The sequence below is a fragment of the Chelonoidis abingdonii genome, chromosome 4 (genome assembly GCF_003597395.2).
Source record: "Chelonoidis abingdonii isolate Lonesome George chromosome 4, CheloAbing_2.0, whole genome shotgun sequence".
Classification (NCBI taxonomy): domain Eukaryota; kingdom Metazoa; phylum Chordata; order Testudines; family Testudinidae; genus Chelonoidis; species Chelonoidis abingdonii.
This window is the reverse complement of record NC_133772.1, coordinates 89,579,277-89,603,515: the sequence shown is the minus strand read 5'-3', so window position 1 is coordinate 89,603,515 and position 24,239 is coordinate 89,579,277. Positions and strand designations below refer to the sequence as shown.

General features: G+C 41.9%; 1 protein-coding gene across 1 annotated transcript in view; it reads right to left on the bottom strand.

Annotated features, from left to right (window-relative positions):
• The window catches only part of SPTBN5 (spectrin beta, non-erythrocytic 5), a 133,569-nt gene that overhangs the window by 23,975 nt on the left and 85,355 nt on the right, over positions 1-24,239 (bottom strand). Inside the window, exons 35-49 of the mRNA XM_032793850.2 lie at positions 22,885-22,999; positions 21,527-21,640; positions 18,708-18,829; positions 17,434-17,596; positions 15,319-15,507; positions 13,916-13,993; positions 12,346-12,518; positions 11,052-11,142; positions 9,956-10,102; positions 8,411-8,548; positions 6,786-7,042; positions 6,454-6,640; positions 3,192-3,404; positions 1,170-1,366; positions 307-511 (exon numbers count right to left, since the gene is read on the bottom strand). Of these exons, the coding sequence (XP_032649741.2) occupies positions 307-511; positions 1,170-1,366; positions 3,192-3,404; positions 6,454-6,640; positions 6,786-7,042; positions 8,411-8,548; positions 9,956-10,102; positions 11,052-11,142; positions 12,346-12,518; positions 13,916-13,993; positions 15,319-15,507; positions 17,434-17,596; positions 18,708-18,829; positions 21,527-21,640; positions 22,885-22,999 (2,389 nt within the window). The remainder of the gene's footprint in view (positions 1-306; positions 512-1,169; positions 1,367-3,191; positions 3,405-6,453; positions 6,641-6,785; positions 7,043-8,410; positions 8,549-9,955; positions 10,103-11,051; positions 11,143-12,345; positions 12,519-13,915; positions 13,994-15,318; positions 15,508-17,433; positions 17,597-18,707; positions 18,830-21,526; positions 21,641-22,884; positions 23,000-24,239) is intronic.

Here is a 24,239-nt window from a genome sequence, read left to right as displayed (position 1 = left end):
CCAGTTCCCAGCCCCTTTCTAGCCAGTGCTGGGCCCCCTTTTGGGCTATGCTGGTCTTCTGCAGCCCTCTGCCACAGACGAAAAGAGGATATGACAGCTTTATTTTGCCCCAACTTTCTCCTCTGGTTGACGCTGCCTCAGAGAGCCCTGCAAATGGATTAACCAGGCAAAATTAGACCCAATGTGTGTAAAAGACACAAACTAATTTTGCTTAATTTCTGTTTGTATATTGTGCTTCAATGCAACCAGCTATACATACAATAAAGCAAATATCTTCCCAGTTCTACCAGACAGGAAGCGTTTTACCTCAACATCTTCCAAATCCTGCCCATAGTCATCTGATTCTGCCACAGCCTGTCTGCTGGAAAGCCAGGCATCCACTAATTGGATCTCTTTCTCAAACTGGTACAATTGGTATTGTTCCTGCAGGTGTCTCCTCTGGGTCTCAGCTCTCTGTAGAAGAGACTTGTAGTTTTCTAGGACAGCCTGGAGCTTCAGAAGCATGGCTGGACTGTAAAGAGTAACAATCAGCAGCCATGTCATTGGGTAGAGTACTTAACCAGTAAAAACTATTTCTGCTACTATGTTTGTAAGTGTCTCTTTAGCCCTCTAGTGCTATCAAAGCTGAACTTGCAGCAGCACAAATACAAGAAGAAGGAAGAATCTAGTAAAAGGTGAATTATGTTAAAAGTGTGAGAACCAATAGGTTCAGGAAATTAAAATATTTTATTTCAGAGAATGATCCTTTTTCCCATCTCCTCCCTCCCTCCCCTGCAACAGAAAAACATATTGGAAAGAGAAAAGTAATGAATTACGAAGAATACTGATTTGCTTAATTCCCAGACATGGTTAGCTCAGATCCTTTAAAACAAATGAGGTCTGGATGAGAACTGCTGGAAGTAGGCAGGAGCCAGAGAAACGAGGCTAAAATCTATAACCTTTTGTTGTTTGTTATGTGGTTCTGTTGTATTCACTGAATAACAGGAAATCATGAAAATGAAAGGTATGTTTTTGTTGGAGTGGGAAGGAAGGGCTTTAAAATGTCTCCTGACAACAGTGTTTCTGACAGAGTTACTGAATGGTTAATGCGGGCTACTCTCTTTTCAGTTTGTACCTCTCTAGCAGGTTTCTATTACAAGTGGAACAGCAATCCGGTTCCATTTTCCTACCTCTCTGGGTTGTCACTGTTTATTAGGTTGGTGCCAGTCTCCTGCAGCTTATCAGTTCGGGGCTTGAACCCTTCCACGTCCAGCTTGGTAGCCTCCAGTTTACGAAGCAACACCTGGGTGGTTTCTTCATTCGTCTCACAGTCAGAAGTCTCAAGGATGAACCCCCTCTCTGCCATCCAGGACTCTACTTCCAAAAGCTGTTGGAAATACAGGGATAAACTTGAGACACAGATAGTCACACATGAGAAAGAAACCTGGGAAGCAGTAATGCTCTAAGAGATCTAAAGTTGATAGCGGACAGCAACCTAGATGTGACCTTGCAATGCAATAAAGTAGCTTTCATTCTGAAAATTATGAGACTAAACCCAAAACTCAGAGTCATGTAGTAACTGAGGAAGCATTTTATCTCCTTCCTCTCTGTATAAGTACTTGCCAAATATGAAAAGTCACAAGAGTGGTTTGGGATTTTGTTTGCCTTCTGAGTTAGATCTATAGCCTTCTATATGTGGGAAAGTCCTCTTGTTCTATTGTAAGTCCTAAATAATGTGAAATGTTTAGTACAATCAGAGAATGCACAGAGTATGGCCTCCAAATTTAGAAGGCCATAACGATTGTTGGTTTTCATTGTAAAGAACTGTTTCACTCTAGAAGTAATAGGAACTGTCCGGCACAAGGAAGGAGAAATGTTGAAAGACATTAACTAGGGTGTAATCTTGGGATATTAAGAGAAATTGCTTAAAGGGGGATCCAGATTGTTAGTAAGGCAAATAATAAAATACAAACCTTGAAATGAATCAAACTTAAAAAGCCTCCGACAAGAAAAGGATTAAGGAAATTTGTTATACATCAGTGCCATTTTCTGGAGACCAATGGCAGCAGCGGAAAAACTAAGAGATCAGATCTGAGGACCCACTTAGCTCCTGTCCCATAGGAATCAGAGTGTGGCCCCCTCCAATAAGCCTGATGCTAGAGTGTATAAATCGAGGCTGTCATGTGTTCAGGGAGTAGATGGAACCCAACACAACAAGCTGCAGAATCCCAAGTGTGACCGACGCCCATACCAACCATGTGGAAGGACTCTCCCCTTTACAGGGTTGAGAGCAGTGCTTAATTTGTGCCAGGGCTGAGTGTTGGCACCTCTAGGCTTGGCATTTCATAGCCCTGACACTTCTGGGATTGGCACATCAGTTATGAAAGTAAAAAAAATGCTTGAGCCCCAGCACCTCTTTCATTATAAATTAAGCACTGGTTAAGAGGATAAGAAGAAGGGAGATTTTGTCTCAAAGACTGCATTTCCCCTTCTATTCTTCAATAGAAATAGCTATAGATTATCTTGTTAAGTCTACACTCTCTAGTGAGACCACAAATAACCATATTTTAGATTCTAACACCTTTATAAGTCCAAGCAAATTGGCCTAAGAGAGATTGAAAACAATAACTTTAAGCAATTGCTTTTAATATTCAAAACTTGTCCTTTTTGAACCAGTCTAGTCTAAGAGAAGTAACCACACTCTTCAAAGTGCCTTAAAGACAAGTGGAACCTTGGAAGTGCGACAAATGTGTTAGGTAATAAAGAATTGAGAATTGCTGATAATAAGAAATTTTGGTAATTTACATTGTTCTTTGATAGAACTGCTAAGCCACAGCTCTAGTATGTGATCATTGCTTTCAGGACTGTATTGTGTGTGTAATATACACAACTGATGTGTGTACATTTGAGTGGTGAACTGTTGGTTATGTATTTATGTGGTTCTGGGTGAATTAATAAATTGTTGGTTGGTTAAGAATAAGCAAGTGTCCTGATTTGAGAAATACTGTTCTAGTTAAAAGCTTACCTGAAAAGAACCCAGCATTAAACTAGTAAGCTGATGCTCCTTGGACTCAATTAAAAGAGGTTATTCCATTGAATTCTATTATATATTGACAAACCTAATTTGTTAGATTTCAGCTTTAAAATCTAACTGGCACCCTGGCAAATTCATAAATTCACCCCCTTTTGCACATACAATGAGTCTTTCTTACCTCACTGAGGAATTGATGGACCTCATATGATTGCATGAGTCTCCTTCTCCTCTCTTGAGCCTCGGCCTTCAAGATTTCTACAGAAGCCTCTAGCTTCTTCAAACGTTTCATGATCGCCTGGGAGGCAGAATGCCCACCCCTCACCAGCTTCTGCCCAGTGCTGACCACCACTTTTGTTAGAGCATCACGGCTGCTAATCTCATTCTCCAAGTTCTGGAAAGCACAAATGAGAGACCCCAAATATAAGCGATGGAGACTTTGCTACCTATATACTGCACTTAGCAGCTCAGTCAATCAATTTAATAATTACAAATCAATGTCTTTTGCACATTTAAAGATGGGCCAGGGCTGCAAAATTTGGATCCAGACCAAAACTTATTGGAAACTGAGGAGTATTTGGACAAAATGTTTCGTTTGATCAGTTACAGAAAGAGAGGGTAGCTGCAAAGTTCAGCTCCTGATCTAAACTTCCCTAAGGTTTTGAGGTAAAATATCCTAACCACAAATACTTGCTATCAGGAGTAACCACCTGAAATACCCACCTGAATCCATGGTTATGCCATACTTCATGAGTTAATTAATGAACTTCTAGGGAACAGCCCCAATTTTCCATCAGTTCAACAGTTAAATAAATGTTTCTAGCTCTTCAACGTAATTCCAGGAAAAACAGTTTTATCAAAAGGGCATTTCAAAGCACAATAGGAACACACAGTGACAGCCAAGACAGGGAGCTAATGGCAGCTCCCCAACAACCTCTTCCAGCCCAGTGTTTAAAAACATCTGGCGTTTGCCAAACCAATTCAGTTCATTCCTATGCACACACATTCCCACCCCATGGTGCTCTTCCTGTCTTATCGGTGTCACTTACACTTTACTGTTTTTGGGGCAGGGACTCGGTTTTCACACTTTTCTGTCAAGGGGGCCAGGCATTCTGTAGGTAACAAAATGACACCACCCTACTCTCAACGTATTTCCCAGAATTTCCCAGCCTGGTGAAATAGTTCTGCTTACTTTGTAATTACCATGGAACTGAGCCAGAAAGAGAGTTACACTGCGGTGTTACTTTATGTAGAAGAGATTCCCCCTGCAGCAAGGAGCCATACTTTCAGCTCCACTGGCAGACTGCTTGTCTGTGAATGATGGGAGCCCTGATTCTAATCTTATCTTTAATTTCCCCTTATTCATCTCAGAGGCAGCCACTATGTTGCTGAAAAGTGCTACCATGTCTGACACCAGCAGAACAGAATCCAGCGTCAAACAGTTTGTACTTTGTATTAATAATAAGTCAGCAATGTGAAGAAGAAGTTCACTATTTAATATTTAGGGGGGACATGGTTTCAAAGCTCCTTCATTTGTACCCACAGGAAATGGAACCAGTGGTGTGTATAAACCCTACATTTATGCATATAAATTGAATATTTGTGTGAACACGATCGCTATATATGCAGGTAAATACACACTTGCAGAGGCAGGTGTTAGATATTTACTCACAAATTTCATCCACGCTCCTTTCTGTGCTAGCAAAAGTGGGACTGAATTTTCAAAACGTAGCCCATCAGGACTAGAAATAAAACAGCGGTGTTCTTTAGAGGGTGAAACTAACTCACAGTAGAGTGGAGACCTGTTCCTGATCTTTAACATGAGATACCCCTCACAGCCAATGTAAAAATGTCTAGTAGACTGTAGTAACTAAAAGGTTCAGAACTGGAAATCTGAATTAAAAGCTTTGAGGGCCAATCTCACATCCATTGGAAGAACTGGCAAAACGTCAGGAAGAGCAGGTCTATTATTTTGCAACTGTAATATACACTATTTCCCCCCAGACTAAAATTCTATTGAAATATTTCAAAACAGCAATAAATAACAGAGAGAATTTGCTTAAGGTGTCATCACCACAGTTCCCACCCTCTCAGCCCAAGCTCCTTCCCCTGGCAAATCCAACCCCAATCATTCAGTCCTTTCAGGGACCTAACTTACCTCCCTACAATGTCAACATTAAATGCAAGCATAAACTCATCCCCACTTTCCATCCTCGTGAAATGAGCCTTCCACATCAACTGCATGTTCTTAAAATGGTATAAATTCTCCTATTTCATTTGTTCTAACCACTCACTTGTCAAAATAAAATCTACATCAAACATAAATTATTCACAATATACCTGTGGCCTCCACAGCAATGTGCTGGAGAATGCTTGACAGCCCTTTGTTATAAATTTTCCCTTAATTCAAGGGATATTTGGGATGATTTTCCCATCCTTTACGGGAGTCTACACCTTTCTAATAAATCACCTGGACTGGACATGACTTTTACCCCATGGCTTTAAAATAATACTGAAGAGCAGATTTTTTTTCTTTTGAATCGCATCATATTGCACCAAGTGTCAGATATTTTAAAAATATATTCCCAGGGGACGATAGTTCTTAGTAGATCTTCTGGCCCCTAGCCCCATTACAAATTGCAGAAGTTTAACCAACAGGAGATTGGGGATTGTACTGAAATGAAGTGCCCTTTGTTACCCAGCAAAACCAGTAGCTGCTGCAATTTCCCTGCCATTAAATTCTTCTCTCCTATCTCACCTATTGCAAAGGAGCAGATTACGCTAGTTGAAAAACGTGCGACACAGCTGCTGTTTCAATAGTATGGGAGATGACAAAGTTCCAGGTTCTCCTTGTCTCTGATGACACATCTGAACCTTACAAAAATCATAGGAACCAACTTGAAAATTGTTGCTAAAATAATGGTGGGATAAAGGTAATAATATTCTGTTAATTCCCTTATTTTTTCAAAAAGTGCAGGAGGAGAAGGTTCCTGTCACTCCCTCACTCTGCAGGCATCTAGAAGACTAATATGCCCTGGATGCATTTGCTGAGTTTAAAAAATTTTTCTTGGGACACCTGTTGCATGGAGAAGCCATGCCAGCATGCACAGCAGCTTGTAAAATCTATTTAGTATTGCAACAGCCAGGTTCGGAGCTCAATAATTTGCACAAAGGGATAGGCTGACCAAAGGGGAGTGGAGGGTACACTACCCGGAGTATTGGTGTGAAAATACATGCCATGGGTGCAGTCTTGAACATTACAAAGGTATAGAATTGCTCGTTAAAGAACACCCTTGTGAGACAAGGATAAGAGTCATCCCTGGCAGTGATGGTTTCAGTGTAACCAGAGCAGAGGAGAAATGTTCCATTGTAGGCACATAGGCACCATCCCACATTCTCCTGCTTGACTTCAAACAGTGGGGATGGCTCCTACGCTACTTTACCTGGTGCTTTTCCTGTAAGCTTTGGACCGTTGTCAGAGATTGGCCATAGTCCTTGGAGGAAGCCAGGGGGAGCTTCTCTTGAACCCAGGCCAACTCATCGTCAACATCCCGGAAGAACTGGTACTGTAGCCTGCTCGATTCCAAACTCCCACGCCTCTCCTGCAGCGGATCACTTAGGTGCTTGTACCTGCAGATTTAAATGAACACAACAGAGAGATCGAAAGGTAAGAAGCAGGTGCCTTGGAAGTGACAAAATAAATATAAAGGAGAAAGAGGTCGGAGAAAGGTATAAAGGGACAGAGAAGTGAGAAAATGGGCAGACACTCGCATACCTGTGCACCACTTGATCAACCCTCTCCTGTATCTCATCTGCAAGAAAATGCTTCTCTTGCTGGAATTCACAGGCTGTGTCCACAAGCACTTGTAGCCGATCCCTATGGCTAGCAACATCTTCCTCCAATGCCCCTTGTTTCTTCAGGAGACTATTCAAAACCATCAGGTCACTGCTACTGTCTGGAGCCTTCAGCTCACTTTCCACATCTTCCAGCCATTTCTCCATATCCTCCACACTCCGCTGGAAACGCAGGGCCTGGGGGCAGGCAGGAAGCAAATGTCAGCAGGCATTTAGGGTTAAAAAAAATCCCAACCTCTTCTGTTAAGGACCATGTGTGTCACTTTCAAAAACCTTTTCAGGGCTCAGTGAATTATCTCCTCGCTTCTGATGCAGTGTGCAAATATAGAGAACACAGTCCACTGAACAAACTCACAGAATATAAAAAACTCTATGATCTGGACAAACTGGAGAAATTGTCTGAAGTAAATAGGATGAAATTCAATAAGGACAAATGCAAAGTACTCCACTTAGGAAGGAATAATCAGTTGCACGCACACAAAATAGGAAATGACTGCCTAGGAAGGAGTACTGCAGAAAGGGATCTGGGGGTCATAGTGGATCACAAGCTAAATACAAGTCAATAGTGTAACACTGTTGGGGAAAAAAAGCAAACATCATTCTGGGATGTATTAGCAGGAGTGTTGTAAGCAAGACACGAGAAGTAATTCTTCCGCTTTACTCCACGCTGACTAAGTCTCAACTGGAGTAGTGTGTCCAGTTCTGGGCTCCATATTTCAGGAAAGACGTGGACAAATTGGAGAAAGCTCAGAGAAGAGCCAAAAAAAAAAAGATTAAAGGTCTAGAAAACATGATTATGAGGGAAGATTGAAAAAATTGGGTTTGTTTAGTCTGAAAAAGAGAAGACTGAGAGGAGACATGATAACAGTTTTCAAGTACATAACAGGTTGTTACAAGGAGGAGAGAGAAGAATTGTTCTTCTTAACCTCTGAGGATAGGACAAGAAGCAATGGGCTTAAATTGCAGCAAGAGAGGTCTAGGTTGAACATTAGGAAAAGCTTCCTGTCAGGGTGGTTAAGCACTAAAATAAATTGCCTAGGGAGGTTGTGGAATCTCCATTCATTGGAGATTTTTAAGAACAGGTTAGACAAACATCTGTCAGGGATGGTGTAGAGATAATGCTTAGTCCTGCCATGAGCGCAAGGGGCTAGACTAGAGGTCCTCTCAAGGTCCCTTCCAGTTCTACAATTCTATGTTTCTCTGACATGCCCAAGGCAGCTGGTGGATGTGATAATTCAGCGCATATCGCCTCTGCATCCTCCTCTAGAGGTCTGGCTCTAAACTAAATCTTCCACCAGCAGACACCACATGAGAACACAGCAGCAGCAACAGACTCCTCTTTGCGGGATTCCCACCTCTTTGCAAAAGCTTCAGTGCATCTGGTCTGTGCTTTGTAGTATTTGTTATGTACCACTGATGATTAACTCCTTGGCTCCAGTGGCTTGGAGTGACAAAGCATGTGAGGCAATGGCACATTGATGAAACTTAGCACTGCTGTCTTGCTCCGTCACAGGAAATGGCTGCAGGACCTGTCCCCAGCTTTACCTTGTAGGTATCCTCTAGCTTGGTTCTTTTTTCATGGCAGTTTTCCAGCAACTCATCCCAGAGCTCTTCCATTTCTTGCAGTCTGGACTGAATGGCCTCAGGAGCATAATGTCCCTCCTGAAGCATCTTCTCTCCCTCCTGCAGCAAAGACAGCAGACACCACCCTCTCTATTAGCCCACTGCACTATAATACACTTTCCATCTGTCTGAGATGTGTGCTTGGTTATCAACACCCATAAGCCACTGCTTGAGGGTAAGAACCTGACGCTACAATCTTAATTAATCCCTTAGCAGAACACGTGAGGTTTGGTGGGGATAAAAGAAAACCCTCTAAGTCAAAACTGTTGCTGGAATTGGGATGGTAGTTGAGCTGACTTCAGGCCTCTAGTGCTATTTGAAATGCCAGAGACCTATTGCAGCAGGATGTCTGGGAGTCAGGTACTGACTTACAAAAACACAATACAGTCTTCTCGCAGAAGATCAATCTGAGGTGAGAGAATGCAGTATCTGTACTGCCTAAAGGCTGGTACCGAATCTGGTTTGGCATTAGTAGGTGCCCATCAACCCATTTCTCTTTGTTTAACACCTCTGGGTGCTAAAATCAGGACCACTTTGTGCACTGTATGATATAGTCTGAGTCTGTCAGTATTTCTATTATAACTCCCCAGTTTCAGATGCATATAGATCAGCTGGGAAAAAAACATCCAGCAGGCTGGCAACTTTGTGGTATGTTCTCAGCCCATGAACAAGTTTGTATTATATCCTTCTAAAGTTAGATTGAAGCACCTTTTAGTTATGCAAAGGGGAGAAGTGGGAGAGGAAAGAACCCATAACAGGTTTCCAGTTACAGATTTTCCTCTACAGAATCACTCAAAGGCCATCTTTGTTACATGAAGGAACCATAAAAAAAGATCCTTTCAAATGACTCTTTAAAGGCACAAGATCCTGGCAGGTCAGAGAAGGCTGCAGCTGCACACTGCAGTATTCTACAAATAGTGGGTACTGCAATACCCAGGCACAAAGAGATGACTGTGGGTTGAAGCTTCACTGTTAATTCTAAAGTGTCTATTGTAAAGCACCTTGTACACAACTGGTGCAATAACAACAATTACTGTATTGAGTTTAGGTTAAATAAATATACACATAAGCATCTCCAGACTGTCTATCTACACTTGATACTCGATACCTGGCCAAAGCTTGTCACGTTTCCCTCATGCCTCCCCCACTGTTTGGTTTCTGCCAAGGCAAAATTTTAGTGATAATTCCCCTTAAAACTCTTTGTTCCTCTTAACACCCTCCATCTGATGTGCTCTAGGTTTTTGAGAGGTCTTAATAAACTAAACTTCAAAACTCACTTTAGTGGTAAAAGTATTGCACCCATTTTGCAGATAGTAAAGTGAGACAACACCATGTAGAACTTAAGTTACTTTGTCCTGGATCACACAGGTGCCCCTGCTTATTTAATATCCTTGTGATGCAGACATTCTGTTTGGCTGAACCTTTCCCACCAGCTCTCACTCCCCATATCACCCCTGCGTCTCTTACAGCCTTGATGTTGTCTATGCGATTTCGGTTGGCCATGATCTCTGCGTGGAAAGTCTGGTGTTTCTGCAGCTTGGTCTTCAGGTTGCTCGGGTCCTTCCAGCTCTCATCCAAAGCAATACTGTTCTTCTCATTTATCCAGGCTGCGACCTTGGGGTGGGGGGAGGAAACAGAAGATGACAAGAATTTCAGAAGCTACTAAGATCTCATTTTTTAGGATCCCCTCTAATACTTCTAATACTGTGGGGCTAATTCATGGAGAGAAGCAAAAACGGCTGAATTCTCCTTTCTATGCCTCCGCAATCTCCTCCTGTCTTTCAAGAGGAGGAGGTCATCTCTATATCTCCAGCCACTACCATTCCGTCTACCTCACATGACACTAAACACAATGGCATTATCCCCTTCTCCCACCCTGTGTGCATGTGTGTGTGGGAAGGGGCTGTCTCCATAATTCTAACCACAAGTCCACTGTGTCTCACAGGGAAAGGATTGCCCAGCCCCATTCCACTACCTCTCAAACGTGGAATGCACACCCTTTAACGTCTACTTTTCCATCTGTACCACAGTGTCCAAAAGATATCTCAGGCTATATCTACCCTGAGCCACAGTGCGGACTACAGGGGCATGAACTGCAGAGTGCACCAAAGTGTTGCATGCTAACTCTTCTGTATAGATGCTGTTGGCATGAACTAAAAAATACCTAATTTGCATCAACACAGCTTTGTCTCAAAGAGGACTATGTTATGGCAAACTAGGTATCTATTAGTTCATGCCAGCAGTGTTCACATGGGGCAGTTAGTGCGCAACACTCTGATGTACTCTGCAGTTCACACTCCCATAGCACACACTGTGGTGCAGTGTAGACAAGCCGTCCGAAGAGGATGGAATTTTAGGTAGGGAGGCAGGTGTGGCTTGAGGGTTGAAGAAGGTGCCTTCTTTCTTTATGCCTATATCTTCCCATCGCATCCAATGCAATCCCAGCCTCAGTTCCTTGGTTCTTTCCTAGTAAAAAAACTTCAGGGATTCATGCCTAAACAGCACCACTAAGTCGTCAAATGTTTTAAGAAATCTCAACAACGTGAGGAAGATATAACTGTACCTCAAAGGAATTCTGCAGAAACCTCTGCAATAGCCTGGATTCCTCCAGCACATGCCTGCGAGCCACAGCATTCTCCAGCAGTTTATCTTTCCTGAGATTAAAAAGAGACACATGAGAACAAAGCTACAGCAGAAGAGACTAGTTGGCATAAGTGAGTAGCATTTTAGCCTTTCACCTCTAAAACTCAGGTTTGCAATGTGACCTTATGTTCTAGTGGATACCTATCCATATAACCCAACTATCATATAATTCAGCATGGCAGACTTGATGCTCAGGACTGGAATATCAGAGGTTCTGTAGTTAACCACCATTAAAAGTTGCATGTTGAAAACATGAACAGCACAGGTACACACGATACCTGTCACCAGCTAGCACTACCAATGCTTTCAGTGGATGGCTGTACAGGTTGCCACATGATCAGCAAGCTAATTTTGACATTGTGCCTAGATGCACATCACCTACAACATTTCTTGTTTCTGAAATACGGTTCAGCCGTAGAAGTTTATCATATTAAAGCTGCACCATTCTGAAATGCAGCCTCTCCCATTATTATAGACTACAGAGGAAACAGTATGAAGTGTGACAACTAATTGAGGCCCTGAGTACTGTATTCAAGTAAATTCATACATGAGATAACATGGTCACTATAATATATTTATATGTCCCATTTCATCCCAAAGGATCTCAAAGTACTTTACAAACTATTCACAGATCATTTCAGTCATGCCTAGTGTGAACAGCTGTTTAACAGTGCACTAAAACAACATGCAATGTTTTAGGACAAGATGTGAAGAAGACCTTATGCAACTGAAATTAAAGGATGAAATTTAGACAGAACACAAATACCCCCACTGGGAATTTGGTCAGGACTTTGGGTCAACCCCTTTACAGTTGTGAAAAATGCCAAGGGATGTTTAATGACCTCAATTGGTCATGACAGCCCTGTAGTTTCTTATCCATAAGGGACTATGTCTATGCAGCACTGCATCCCTAATGCCAGGCAGGGATTCTGATTCAGTACAGATGCAGAGAGAGGTGTCTCTTTCTGAATCACCAACACCTCTTCCTGCAGCACCGAGGTGTTCCTTGAAAGTCTCTCATGGAAATACTGACCTGCCTCAAGCTTTCTTAGCTTGCAAAGTGTGACAGGACCTCAGCACAAAGTGCTGTGTGGATTAAGTACAGACCAATGCTTATGGTTCTTCTAAAATATCTAAACAAAAAGGACTAGAGCAGGAAGGGTCTCACCCGGACAAGGCTGGGTAACAGTGACAGGGAAAGGGGTTGGCTTTACCTCCTCAGTATAGCCTGACACTTGTTCGTGATGTTCTCCGAGTCGTAATGCTTGCTCTGCCTCAGTTGCTGTGCAAAGGAGTCCATCACATTGATCTTCTCCGTCTGGGCTTCCAGAGCCTTTTCAAACTGCATGTGTTTCCGCTGCAGGCTCTCCACACTGGACACAGAATCCTGGATGGGATTCAGTGATAATATCCATCGTTAGAAGGAAGCCACTCTCAATGGAAGTCATACCATCCACCACATTCCGGACTCAGGAATTAAACCATCATTACCCTTCCCTCACAAATCGTCCTGCAAATGTATTGGTCTTTGAATTTGAGACCACAGTCCCCTGACCTTCAAGGATTTTCCACCCACCATGTGCAGGCAGCAGTTCAGGATCTGTCTGCTTCAGTGCTAAGCAATCTGCTGGATGCTTAGCTCCATATGCTGGAGTGTAAGGACAGAGCACTCGACATTGCTCGATACAGAGAGCTGACGGAGATTTGGAGATACTGAACCTTCTCCTGCCCTCATAGGAAGACACAGGATGGAAGACTAACATTTTAGTGGATTTGAGCTACATTTAGTCATAATCTAACCTTGCAATAAATATCTGCTGGAAGCACATAAATTTGGGATGACAAGCTGGGATCAGGGTTGATGAACAAATATGTCACAGAGAGAGAGATTTAAAGCAGATCACCAGATCCAACCTATGAACTTTGAGAAAGCTCAGATCCAGATTTGAACTGGATGACTCAAGTCCAGTTTTGTCAGAAGCATGGACATTGAAGTCCCCTGAACTTTGTGATCAGAATTTCATGACTCAGATCTCTCTCTCTCTCTCTCTCTCTTTTGCATTTCTCTGGACTTCCTATCCAGAATCAGAGGTGTCAAAATACTATAACTACTCAGGTATGTTTCTCCCATTACTTCCATCCTGGATGACACTAGAAAGCATTGGCAATCTCTTGAGGAAAGTTATCTTCATGAAAATTCTAGCCCTGTTTTCAGATCACAGTGCACCAGAGAAGTATCCAAATATCCAGACATTTATATGAATCTTTGGAGGCGTGGCCATCATCAGCAACATAACTGAAAGGCAGATGGAACTCAATAGGATATTGTCTGTGCGTTCATGAGCTGAAGATGAATGGGAAATATAGCAGGGATTCATTGGAAGCCATATATTTCAATGGATGGTACTGAACATCCACCCCTGGAGAGAGAGACACCAGACACCACCACCAGACATATTCCATGTTATTCACACTGATGGATGTGTTTTCCTGGGCCATATGTGACAGGTCACAGATATAATTCCAGCTTCCACCTCTAACAGGGGTAGGTAGAATATTTCACTATATCTGATGCTGAAAGCCTGAGCCTTTTGTGTACAAAACAAATAAAAGAAACAGGATTCTGCATAAACAGCAAGATGCAGCAGGGAGCTCCTCATGAAGAAGAGCTACATGGGGATTTTAAAAAGGCTCATAGGATGTCAGAGTATTTCACACCTTCCCCATCTTCTCACTGATGTCTCCCTGCTCCAATGGAAATGTGTCATTATCCAGCTCACCTACCCCTAAATCCTCATTGGCCAAGAAGGCCTCTTTGCTGCTGAGCCAGCTCTCGTTCTGCTCCACATAGCCAAAGAATTTCTGTTTAGGGGAGAAAAAGTAACCGTGAGTTCAGCCTCTAGTTTGTAAAACAGGGATAACGCTCATCTGTAAATATGGGGCTGGTAAATACTTACTTGCTTTATAGGACTATTGTGAGGATTAATTAGCTAAAATACACCAAGCCCTTTGAACAAGAAAAGTGTATGTAAACAGTGTAAGTAAGTATACCGTGTACGTATTTAGCTATTATTAACAGAACTCTCTTGCTAGTATATACAACTACTCAGACTCAGGATACTGGATTTTCTCATATGCAACAAAAATATTTGTGGAATATGTGCTGATGCTGCAGATCGGAATCTAATACCTTTATTCACAATGAACAGTCCCATACTCTGTGAGCAGTCCCAGTGGAGTAAGGTATTACTCAGTTTGAGAAAAGGAATTAGAATCTGGTCCTAAGTAAGTAGAAAAAATTATATTCTCATGAGCTTCAAAGTACAGAACACTCTTTGGGATCCTGTAATCCAGCATTTGCTTGACATGTCCAAGCCTCCTAAATCTTTTCTTACTAATCAACATTCCCATGAATGACCCAGCACAATTTAACACTTCCACATTTGTCACCCTGTCTTGCCATATTATTTGAAGAATTTTATGCAAGCATCTGATATGAAGGCTGTTTATTCTTTTGGTATGTTTGACATAAGTCATCCATGTTTCTAAGCCATATAGAAGAGTGGAAGCACTTGGACAGTATACTGATGAACACCATAGAAAATCCCACTAGGAAATTAATCATTCTCTCCTCAGAGCAGGGTTTGAATGGTGTGCGATAAATAAGGCCTAGAGCCACATATTGAACAATGAGGAGAAAACTAAATATTGAATAGCTGCTCATTCTTTGAGCACCAGCCATTCTGTGCACCATGGAGAAAAAAGTATCAAGTAATTAAACATAGTATCATAATGCATATGGATCACTAGATGATTACCTGTTCTGTTCATTCCCTCTGAAGCACCTGGCATTGGCCACTGATGGAAGACAGGATACTGGCCTAGATGGGCCTTTGGTCTGACCCAACTTGGCCATTCTTATATGCACAAGGGGATCAAATTAAGGTTTTACAGGCAACCTTAATTCTGGCATTCCTAACTTTAGAGTGCTTGACTTTGCAACCTCAATAACGTTCTTATATTTTTTTTGTGTATAATATATAAATGACACGTTATCAGAGGAGTCTGATCACTTATGTCCTCACCACTTGTGGCTAACTCCAAACGAAGTCTGCCCATTCTTTTCGAAATCCCTCTATGCACTGAGGAAGGTTCATTGATGCTGCATTTTTCTGTTGATCACTTACTTGTAAGTCCTGGGCCTGAAACAGTTTTACATATTGCTCCTGCCATGCCTGGATCAGTTCAGACAAGGCTTGCTGCAATCTGGAGAGAGATTGGTGGATCTCCGGGGTTGCATAATGACCAGAGTTGGCAAGTTTCTGACCAAAGCTGCCAAGTGAGTTGAATCTTTCCATTCGGGCTTCAATCTCCGCCTAAAGTTCATTAGAAAGATTGATGTCAAAGGTTTATGGAAAGTCAGCTATTCAGGATATAGGTCTTTAAGGGAAGGAAATGGACTGTATTTTAACCTTCCAATACTTATATTTGTATGGAAAATCATTCATCTTTGTGCTATGTCACTGAAACAGCAAAGGAAAGTCTAAGCACGTAAATATAGAAAACAAATATCCTTATTTCTCGAAGAGACACTGGTCCCCTGCAAATCAAGATGTGATTCATTTGGGAACAGAATGGGAAATGTTTAGAATTAAATGGATGTGGATTTTTAAATTGCATAACGTCATCCCTTTCTCTCATAAAGGGTGGCTCCTAGATGGCAAAGTGTACTTGGAATTTCTCTTCTCCTGTCTCCTGCCAAATAAATTGGCAGCAGATTATTGCATTACAGACACTGTTTAACCTTCTTTCTTCATGTTAAAGTGCAACATGTTTAAACTTCTCTTCTAAAGTGAGAAAAAAGTAGCAATATGTCTGTATAATGAATCCTTAAGGTGAAAATGTAATTTATTATGAGCCATATATATTTAATGTGGAAGTTACAATATAAACTATTTGAAAATAAAAGAATTGTTCAGAAAAATACCATTGTGCACTCACTTCTTAGTGAGATGGACATGTAAAACATCAGAGATAGCTGATGGAATATTAATCACCTGAAATTAACATTGCTGATTCTTAGATCCAACTTTTCCTTCACTATTAGGCCTTGAGGGCATAGCTTTTAACTTTGTGTAAATTAATAATTACAGTGCATTTTATGGCTGGAAATTTGGAATCTGTTTTGGGTGAGGCCTCTTTTTACTGCATTATAAAATTATTAACATTGTTGGATAGTTTCTGACATGAGAGAAAACTGGCAGCACATAAAGCTTGTGCCAGAAGAAGGGAGAATATCAGGAGTCTGTTATTAAATCCTGATCGGGAAGATTAACTAGGATTGTATTTTGTTAGTGCTAGGACCCACAGAGCATGTGGACTTTTATTCTTAACTTTCGTTAATGATCCTGGGAATGTGCCTGTTCAGAAAGGTAACAAAACTGCAAAGGAAATCTGACAAGGTAGGGGGAATAGCATGATAAACAGTGATGGAACAGCTGGGATGGGGAAGAGGTAGTAACTGTACGATAATTATAGATCATTGTTTTGCAAAGTTAATTAGCGAATCCACTCCTAGTAGGAAGTCTGCAAAAAAGTTAAGCAAGCAGATGCGGGAGTAGGTGACTCAAGGAATTTACACTGGGATAAGGAGTATTTCATCTTGTCATCACTGGGTATCAAAATGGGCTAGCAGCGACTCTAAATTACCACCTGCTGGCCATTCGGTGTCCTCTGTGAAATAAGCTGGTGATCTCAGTCCACTTCCCGGTGGACATCTGTCTGTATTACAGAACATAACTCAAAAAAATTGGCGCTAACTGACACCGTGGTTTAGGGTGACCATATGTCCTGATTTTATAGGGACAGTCCAGATATTTGGGGCTTTTTCTTACATAGGTGCCTATTCCCCCACCCCCTTCTGATTTTTCTCACTTGCTATCTGTCACCCTACCCTTGTTAGCAATCTCAGCAGAGTGGTCAAGGGCTGAAAGGGCCTGCAGACTGAAGCACCTTTTTATATCTAGAGATGTACTCTCCAGTGCAGGGTTACTGTACACCAATGGGATTGTTTAGAGAAACACGAATGGGCAAGCAGCCCCATGCAGTATCTGTTCAGGGAATACACAGTTACCTTCAGTCTGCAAAGATGATATTTTGGCATAGTTGTTTATTTTAAGAGAAAGGATGATCTGATACAGGGAGCATGTTCCCTAGGGGTGTCCTGCAGTGAGTAATTCGAATCACAGTACCTTGGGAAGGTTCTCCAGGGGATACAATTATAAGCGATGATCATTACTTGCCTTTCTCTCATGATGCTCCTCAATCATGCTTTTTGCCTCAGCTGGGCTTTCGGGAAGGCCCCCTGCTTCCATTAAGCCTCTGATTTTTTGAATCCAATCTAGCAGCTCCTTTAGCTCCAAGTTAAACTTCTGCAACTGGTAAGAAGCTGCCAGCTTTTCCCTCCTGCCACACGATGGACAATTATGCATTAGCCAATACACAGTCAGTCTACTTCCTTTCCCTGCACAGCCCTTGCTCCTGCACCATTCTCTACAACAGCGGCTCTCAACCTTTCCAGACTGCTGTGCCCCTTTCAGGAGTCTGATTTATCTTGTGTACTCCCAAGTTTCACCTCACCTAAAAACTACCTCTTTACAAAATCAGACATAAAAATACAAAAGTGTCACAGCACACGGTGACTGAAAAATTGCTCACTTTCTCGTTTTTAACCATATAATTTTAAAATAAATCAGTTGGAATATAAATATTGTACTGACATTTCACTTTATAGTATATAGAGCAGTAGAAACAAGTCATTGACCGTATGAAATGTTATCTTGTACTGACTTCGCTAGTAATTTTTATGTAGCCTGTTGTAAAATCAGGCAAATATCTTTATGAGTTGATGTACCCCCTGGAAGATCTCTGTGTACCCCCAGGGGTACGAGTACCCGTGGTTGAAATCCACTACTCCACAAAGCTCCTGCTGGGAGAAGCTGAGGCATGGGTAATTTGTAAGCTTCAAGTCATCCAGCATTCCCATACAATTCCTTATAGTGTTGCTGTTAAGCTGAGCTCACAGTAGCTGCAAACTGCATTGGAATCACCATGATGACATTATTTCTTCAGTGATTCCTCATGAGAGGCCAGAACTGGAGCAACTATAAAATCCTTCACAGCCACTCCCTGAAGTGATGATTCCTGCTCAGAGCCAGCCTTTGCATGTTTGGATGGGCCTGAGAAACAATCTTTTGTCCTCACCCAGACATAACTGCTGCACACAGTGATCTCACCAGGGCTGGTTGGAGGATTTGGGGGAATTTAGAGAGATTATTTTTGGGATAAACCACAGTCTTACTGGACTCATTTTACATAAAAAATATGTATGTGGAACTTAAATTCCATTAAACTAACCACATTGTGCTGCAGAAGTAAAGCCCAGCTATCTGCACCGGATATTGTATGAAGTCCCCAGAGAACTTTGGTGGCCGATGGCAATTGCATTCAGGGCCCCAAGGAGCAGGTCTGTTTCTGCTGACAGAGATTCAGATAGTAGCCTGGTAGAAGGCTTTACCTTTGTTTGGCCTGCCCCTGAAGCCGTAGCCAGCTGTCTTTCATCCCTCTTTGCTTTGTACTCAATTTGTCATTTATGGATGGATTCATCTTGCAAAGGCGGAAAGATTTCAATTCCAGTGTCTGAGGAGAGATTTATAATGGACTACATTTGTTCAGATTAATTATTGTATTGGTTCCTATGAGCTAGCCTTTCCACTCAATCACTCAGAGGAAAGGGATGCGGCTTATTTTAAGAGCCCAGTTTTCAAACACAGGTGCCAAAATTGTGGCAACAAATTATACACAGGCAGTAGTTGCGTGCAGACTCCACATTTGTGTTTGCAAATAATCATCCAAATGCACAAACCAAGTAACTATATGCTATTTTTCACACACATATCAATTGACACTTACAAATGCTGTTTATCTGTGTGTGTGAGAACATTTATTGGCACCACTTAGGCACTGACGTTTGAACGTTTCACCCTTAAGTAACAAGAATGCTTTCTCCTCTATATGCAGTGTTGTTGTAGCTGTATCAGTCCCAAGATATTAGGGAGACAAGGTGGGTGAGGTAATATCTTTTATTGAAGCAACTTCTGTTGGTGAGAGATACAGGCTTCTCTGGTTTATTGGGATGTGTGCCATTGGCATGAGAGGTGGCTAAAATATGAAGGTGAAATGAAAAATATATATTTATAAATAATGAAAAATCTACAAGGAAGAATGTTACTTGCCCATCAAGAAAACATATTTTGTCTCCGGTGATATGCGAGGGGGATGGAATAATCCAGAAAGATACTCATTTCACATTAAATTTACTGCAGGACATGACTAATAATATGTGTGGAATAGACAATAAATATATAGGATTGTCACTGATAATCAGCTTTTTCATATTATGAAAATTAACCAGTGGGTATTATTTTATGAATTTATCACACATTCTCTACCTTTGCATAATTTTTTTTCAAAGAAAGCTGAGAGAAATTTATGGCCTCCAAACATGCATTCAAAATAAGTAATTATCCTTAATCTCCAGTTGGTAATTAAATTGGGAACACTAGCTCATGTGATCTGCGTGACTATCTGGGAATCTCTCTACAATTTATGCATTTATCTTTCCCAGGCTGCAAACTCCATTTTGAACGTGCAGCCTTTTGCCTTCTCTGTTGTCTATTTGCCTCCACGTTGGGTTGGAATTCCAAAGACTGGTAGCAAATGAATAGCAAGAGAGAGACGTTGAAGTTAAGTGCTCTTCCATTGAAGGGAAACTGCTCTAAACCACAGGATGGCTCCCAATGAAGCTTAGCAGGGGAGAAGTTGCCTTGGCAATGAAGTCACCTGGCAGAGGTCTCTGGTCACCTGGGGAAGCTGGCAAGAATGTTGCCTGACAAAAGGGGATACGTGCAGGGCCAGATTTACAATTTATGTGTCCCTAGGCACAGAATCTTCAGTGCTCCCCCTCCACCCCCGCTTACAGCGGGCCATTGTGTTGCACACAGTTTTAGAGAGGCAAGGCGTCCCTAGAACTCCGGGCCTGGCTAGGAGTTATAAATTGGGAGGAGATGATTTATTTGGGTCTTTGGCCATTTTGTATCCAGCTAGAAAGGAAAGAAAAGCAACCCAGCATATAGAGACCTGTATGAAGGAGAGGGCCCTGCTTGATTTCCTGAGCCCAGATGGCTCCCCAAGGACTCCCAAGGGAAGGGTGAGGTGGGGAGAGTCATTGCAGTTAGGATGTTTGTCATGTTCTATGCATGATGTATACACTCCTGTGCTTTACATAATTAAGTGAAAGAGCAATTGAGTTAGACTCTGGGCAAAGCGTCTCTCTGTACCAAATGCTTTTCAACTACTTACTAGCTTCCAGAGAGACTCAAATGGTAAATCAGAAGGCTCACAACTTTTGGTGGGGTTCTGGGAGAGGGTGTGTAAGTATATGGTAGTCTGAAGGGTTGCCCTGTGCCCAAAGGGGTTAAGCAGCTGGATAGCTGTTTCCTGCTCTCAGAAAGGAGTGGCAGATAGGTCTGTGCCTCAAGAGTATGGCTAGGGACCCTACCATTGGGCCAGTGTCTTGATCCCATTTAGGCCCTAGAAACTTAAAACATTCAGGAATTCAAGAACTCAGAGCCCTGAATTCCTCTTACAGCTGCCTTGTGGGTGGACACCAGGAGGTACAGACTTGATCTGTGACAACCTGTGCTACTGCCTCTGAAGTTGGAACAGGACCCAGATACCTCATTTGGATGCTCATATTAGCCCTTAGTCATGTAAAGGTCAATTTTACATGCATACGAGCTGCTTACAGCACTAAAATGTGACATTTGGACATTCTGTTTAGGAGACTACACTTCGAAATTGTGCCTATTGTATTTTTCCACTTTTTAGAACAGAAATGTATACAAGCTTTTGGCTTAGTCCATTGCTGATATAGGAGCCAAATTGCAAAGATGCGATAGGGATCTGAATCCATACTTTCCACAAATTCAGGGAAGGTCCAATTCAGCACTGAGATGTGGAACCATCTCCAAACAAGAGAAACATAATATGCTAAAAAAAAAGTTCCCTTCCTTCTCAACTTTAGTACTTCAGAAGGGTGGGCATTTCATATGACAAATTGGGATTGACGGGAACACAAAGGAACTAGAATAATTCATTATAAAGAAGTCTGCTCTGAGGACCTCTGAGTTTTCTATCTGCTATGTTCCCATCCCAGTTTATCTTGTACTAGGTCTCTCTGAAGGAGCTCATCAAGCATTTTAATACAGACAAAGAAACAAAAAAAGAGCATTGTTTTAGCAGCCCCAATTTGTATTCTACCCCACAGCCTCTGACCTCCATTTTGGACTTGATGACACTGATTTCCCTCTCCATATCCTCATGTCGTCGAATCAGGTTTGCCACACTCTCCACATCTTTCCCATAATCCAATGCTTGTATCAGTGCACTCTTTGGGGGTAGGGTGGAAGAAGGAGAAAAATGACAGGATCATATCTCAGTTCCTTTAAATGTTTCCTCTCTCCTTCTTTCTTAAAACCTTCCTTTTATCCCCATGCTAAATTTCAGCAACGCAATGATAGTGACAACTCTCTGTGCCACTTATGAAGATAGAACAAGAGTTCAGAACTCCTTGACCACTTCCAACCCTGCTTGACTTGGTGTGTATCTGAATGCTTGTGTATTTAACATAAGCACGAGAGAGACGTTCTGTTTTGCTTCATCCCTCCCTGTCTATTTTTCCATAAACCATAATGCTAATAGCCAATTTATCATTCATAAAATTGAAATGTAAATGCATTTTATGAAAAGTTGAGGGGAATTTTTGAGTCCTCAAAATTTTTCTGGAAGTGAAATTTTGGAGACTCAAGAAGAACCATGGAATTAACTGGCAAAAATTGTTATGGAAAATTTTACAACAAATCATTTGCCAAGTTTAACAAGTGCTATTGTATGTGCGTTTGCTGATATAGAAAGTCATATATGAATGAAATAAAATCATACACGTGAAATAACAACACTTAGTCCTTATATAGTAATTTTCTTTTTCATAGATCTCAAAGCAAAAAGCAATGATTATTATTCTCAGTTTACAAATGGGGAAACTGAGGCAAAGAGAAAGATTAAGTGACTTGCCCAAGGTCACACATTGAGTCAATGGTACATCAAGGAATAGAACCCTGAATCTCTTGACTTAGTCTAGTATCTTATCCACTGCACCTTGCTGTGTCCCTTTTAAAGTATCCAACCACCTCCTGAACGTCTAGGCATTGACCAAAAAATCCCAGTCAATCTATATTTCAGTATTAACTGCAAAAACATTTATTTCTGACCCTAATCTGGAATTTTTTTGACAATTACTATCAATACCTTCAAACTAGACGTCTTCATTATATTTGACTGCATTTCAGTCTTTCTACAGACTCTGATTCATAGGAAACCCCAGGGACAGTGAAGCAGTGTACTACTCTAGCTGAGCTTGCTCCATGATTTACAGGTTGGTTAAAGAGGTTTTGCCATTCCTATTTTGCACAGAGGCTATTATAATAGGTCACCTCTGAATGCTCATTCTCTCTATAATAATTGGACGGATGGGAGTTTATCCACTTTTACAGGGTGCCCACTTATCTTCAAGAGGAAGTGATTTCTCTCAGTGGATGAAGCCCCTTCAATTAACACAATCATGAGCAGCTCACCTTCTCACTAATTCTCTCCGTGATGTCATCAATTTCTCTGATTAAGGCATGGATCTCCAGGGCTCCCTCCAGCTTCCTCCTGTATGCATTCAGGTTACCATGGAAACTGGTCCACCTTTTATTGAAAGACAGGTTTAGGGGAGAGCATGAATATCAGAACTTCCACAGCTGCAGCTAGATCACAGTCAAACATGGGATTTCTGAGCTTCCTTACGCATGGACTCCCTCTTCCCATGGCAGCCCAGATACATCTCATAGGTAAAGATTTAATGTGTCGGAAAGTGACTGTTGTAGGATTTTTTAGAGTCTAGATAAGGGGATCTCAGATAAGGATAAGAGGGGGTTCCCAGCCATGGGGAAGGACTTTTGCATGGAACAAGTCCTCACCCAACTGCCAGAAACCTTCAATGAACCCATACACCCCTTCTTCATGCTGCTCATTCTCAATATGACCACTGGGCTGTGAAGCAGCAGAAGTGGGACAAGTTGGCCAGGAATACAGGTTTTCAGGGGGTTGGGATGGAACTAGTATGGAGTCAGACAGGGTCAGACTGGGGACAGGAGATGTCAGCCACAGGCAGAAATCAAGGAGGAAGTGACAATCTATTGTGAGAAAAGAGTATCAGAGGGGTAGCCGTGTTAGTCTGGATCTGTAAAAGCAGCAGAGAATCCTGTGGCACCTTATAGACTAACAGACATTTTGGAACGTGAGCTTTCGTGGGTGAATACCCACTTCGTCAGAAGAGAAGAGAGAGAGAAGAGAGAAGAGAGAGTCTGCTGTGGGGTCAGCAGCTTGGAGAAGAGCTAGAAAACCTGTTGTAGGACAGATATTAAACAAAGACAATTTGACAAGATGGTAGTGGGAACGAGGTATGCAGTTGTTCTGTTAAATATAGAGCTCAGGCTGGGTATCCAAGGCTGGCTCCAGCACCTGAATCTCCAGGATTCTATTACCCTGATAATACAAGCTATGGTCATCCCAGCCACAAGATTCCACCATAGCAGAAGGGAGCAAGACATCCTTTTAAAACTTCACCTGGGCAACCCAATGACCAATTAGAAGTACTCTAAGCTACCATGCACAGGAGCAGGGTTTGATTGTGAGGAAAGCATGTTCATCTCCAAGGATGGAAAGATGAATTTTGCTTTGCTGAACGGGAAAGCCTTCTGGCCAGTTGAAGTGCTGCATTGGCAGTCACTAAAGAAGCTTTATTGACTAGAGGTGGAAGCTAGCATCTTGTATGTCACACTTATGGAAGAGGGTGCGTATGTATCCCCAGCCTTTGTACAGCTCAGCACAGCCTAGCAGAAGCCTGCCTTCCCTTCCTGCCATGAAACCATTAGAACAGCTTTGA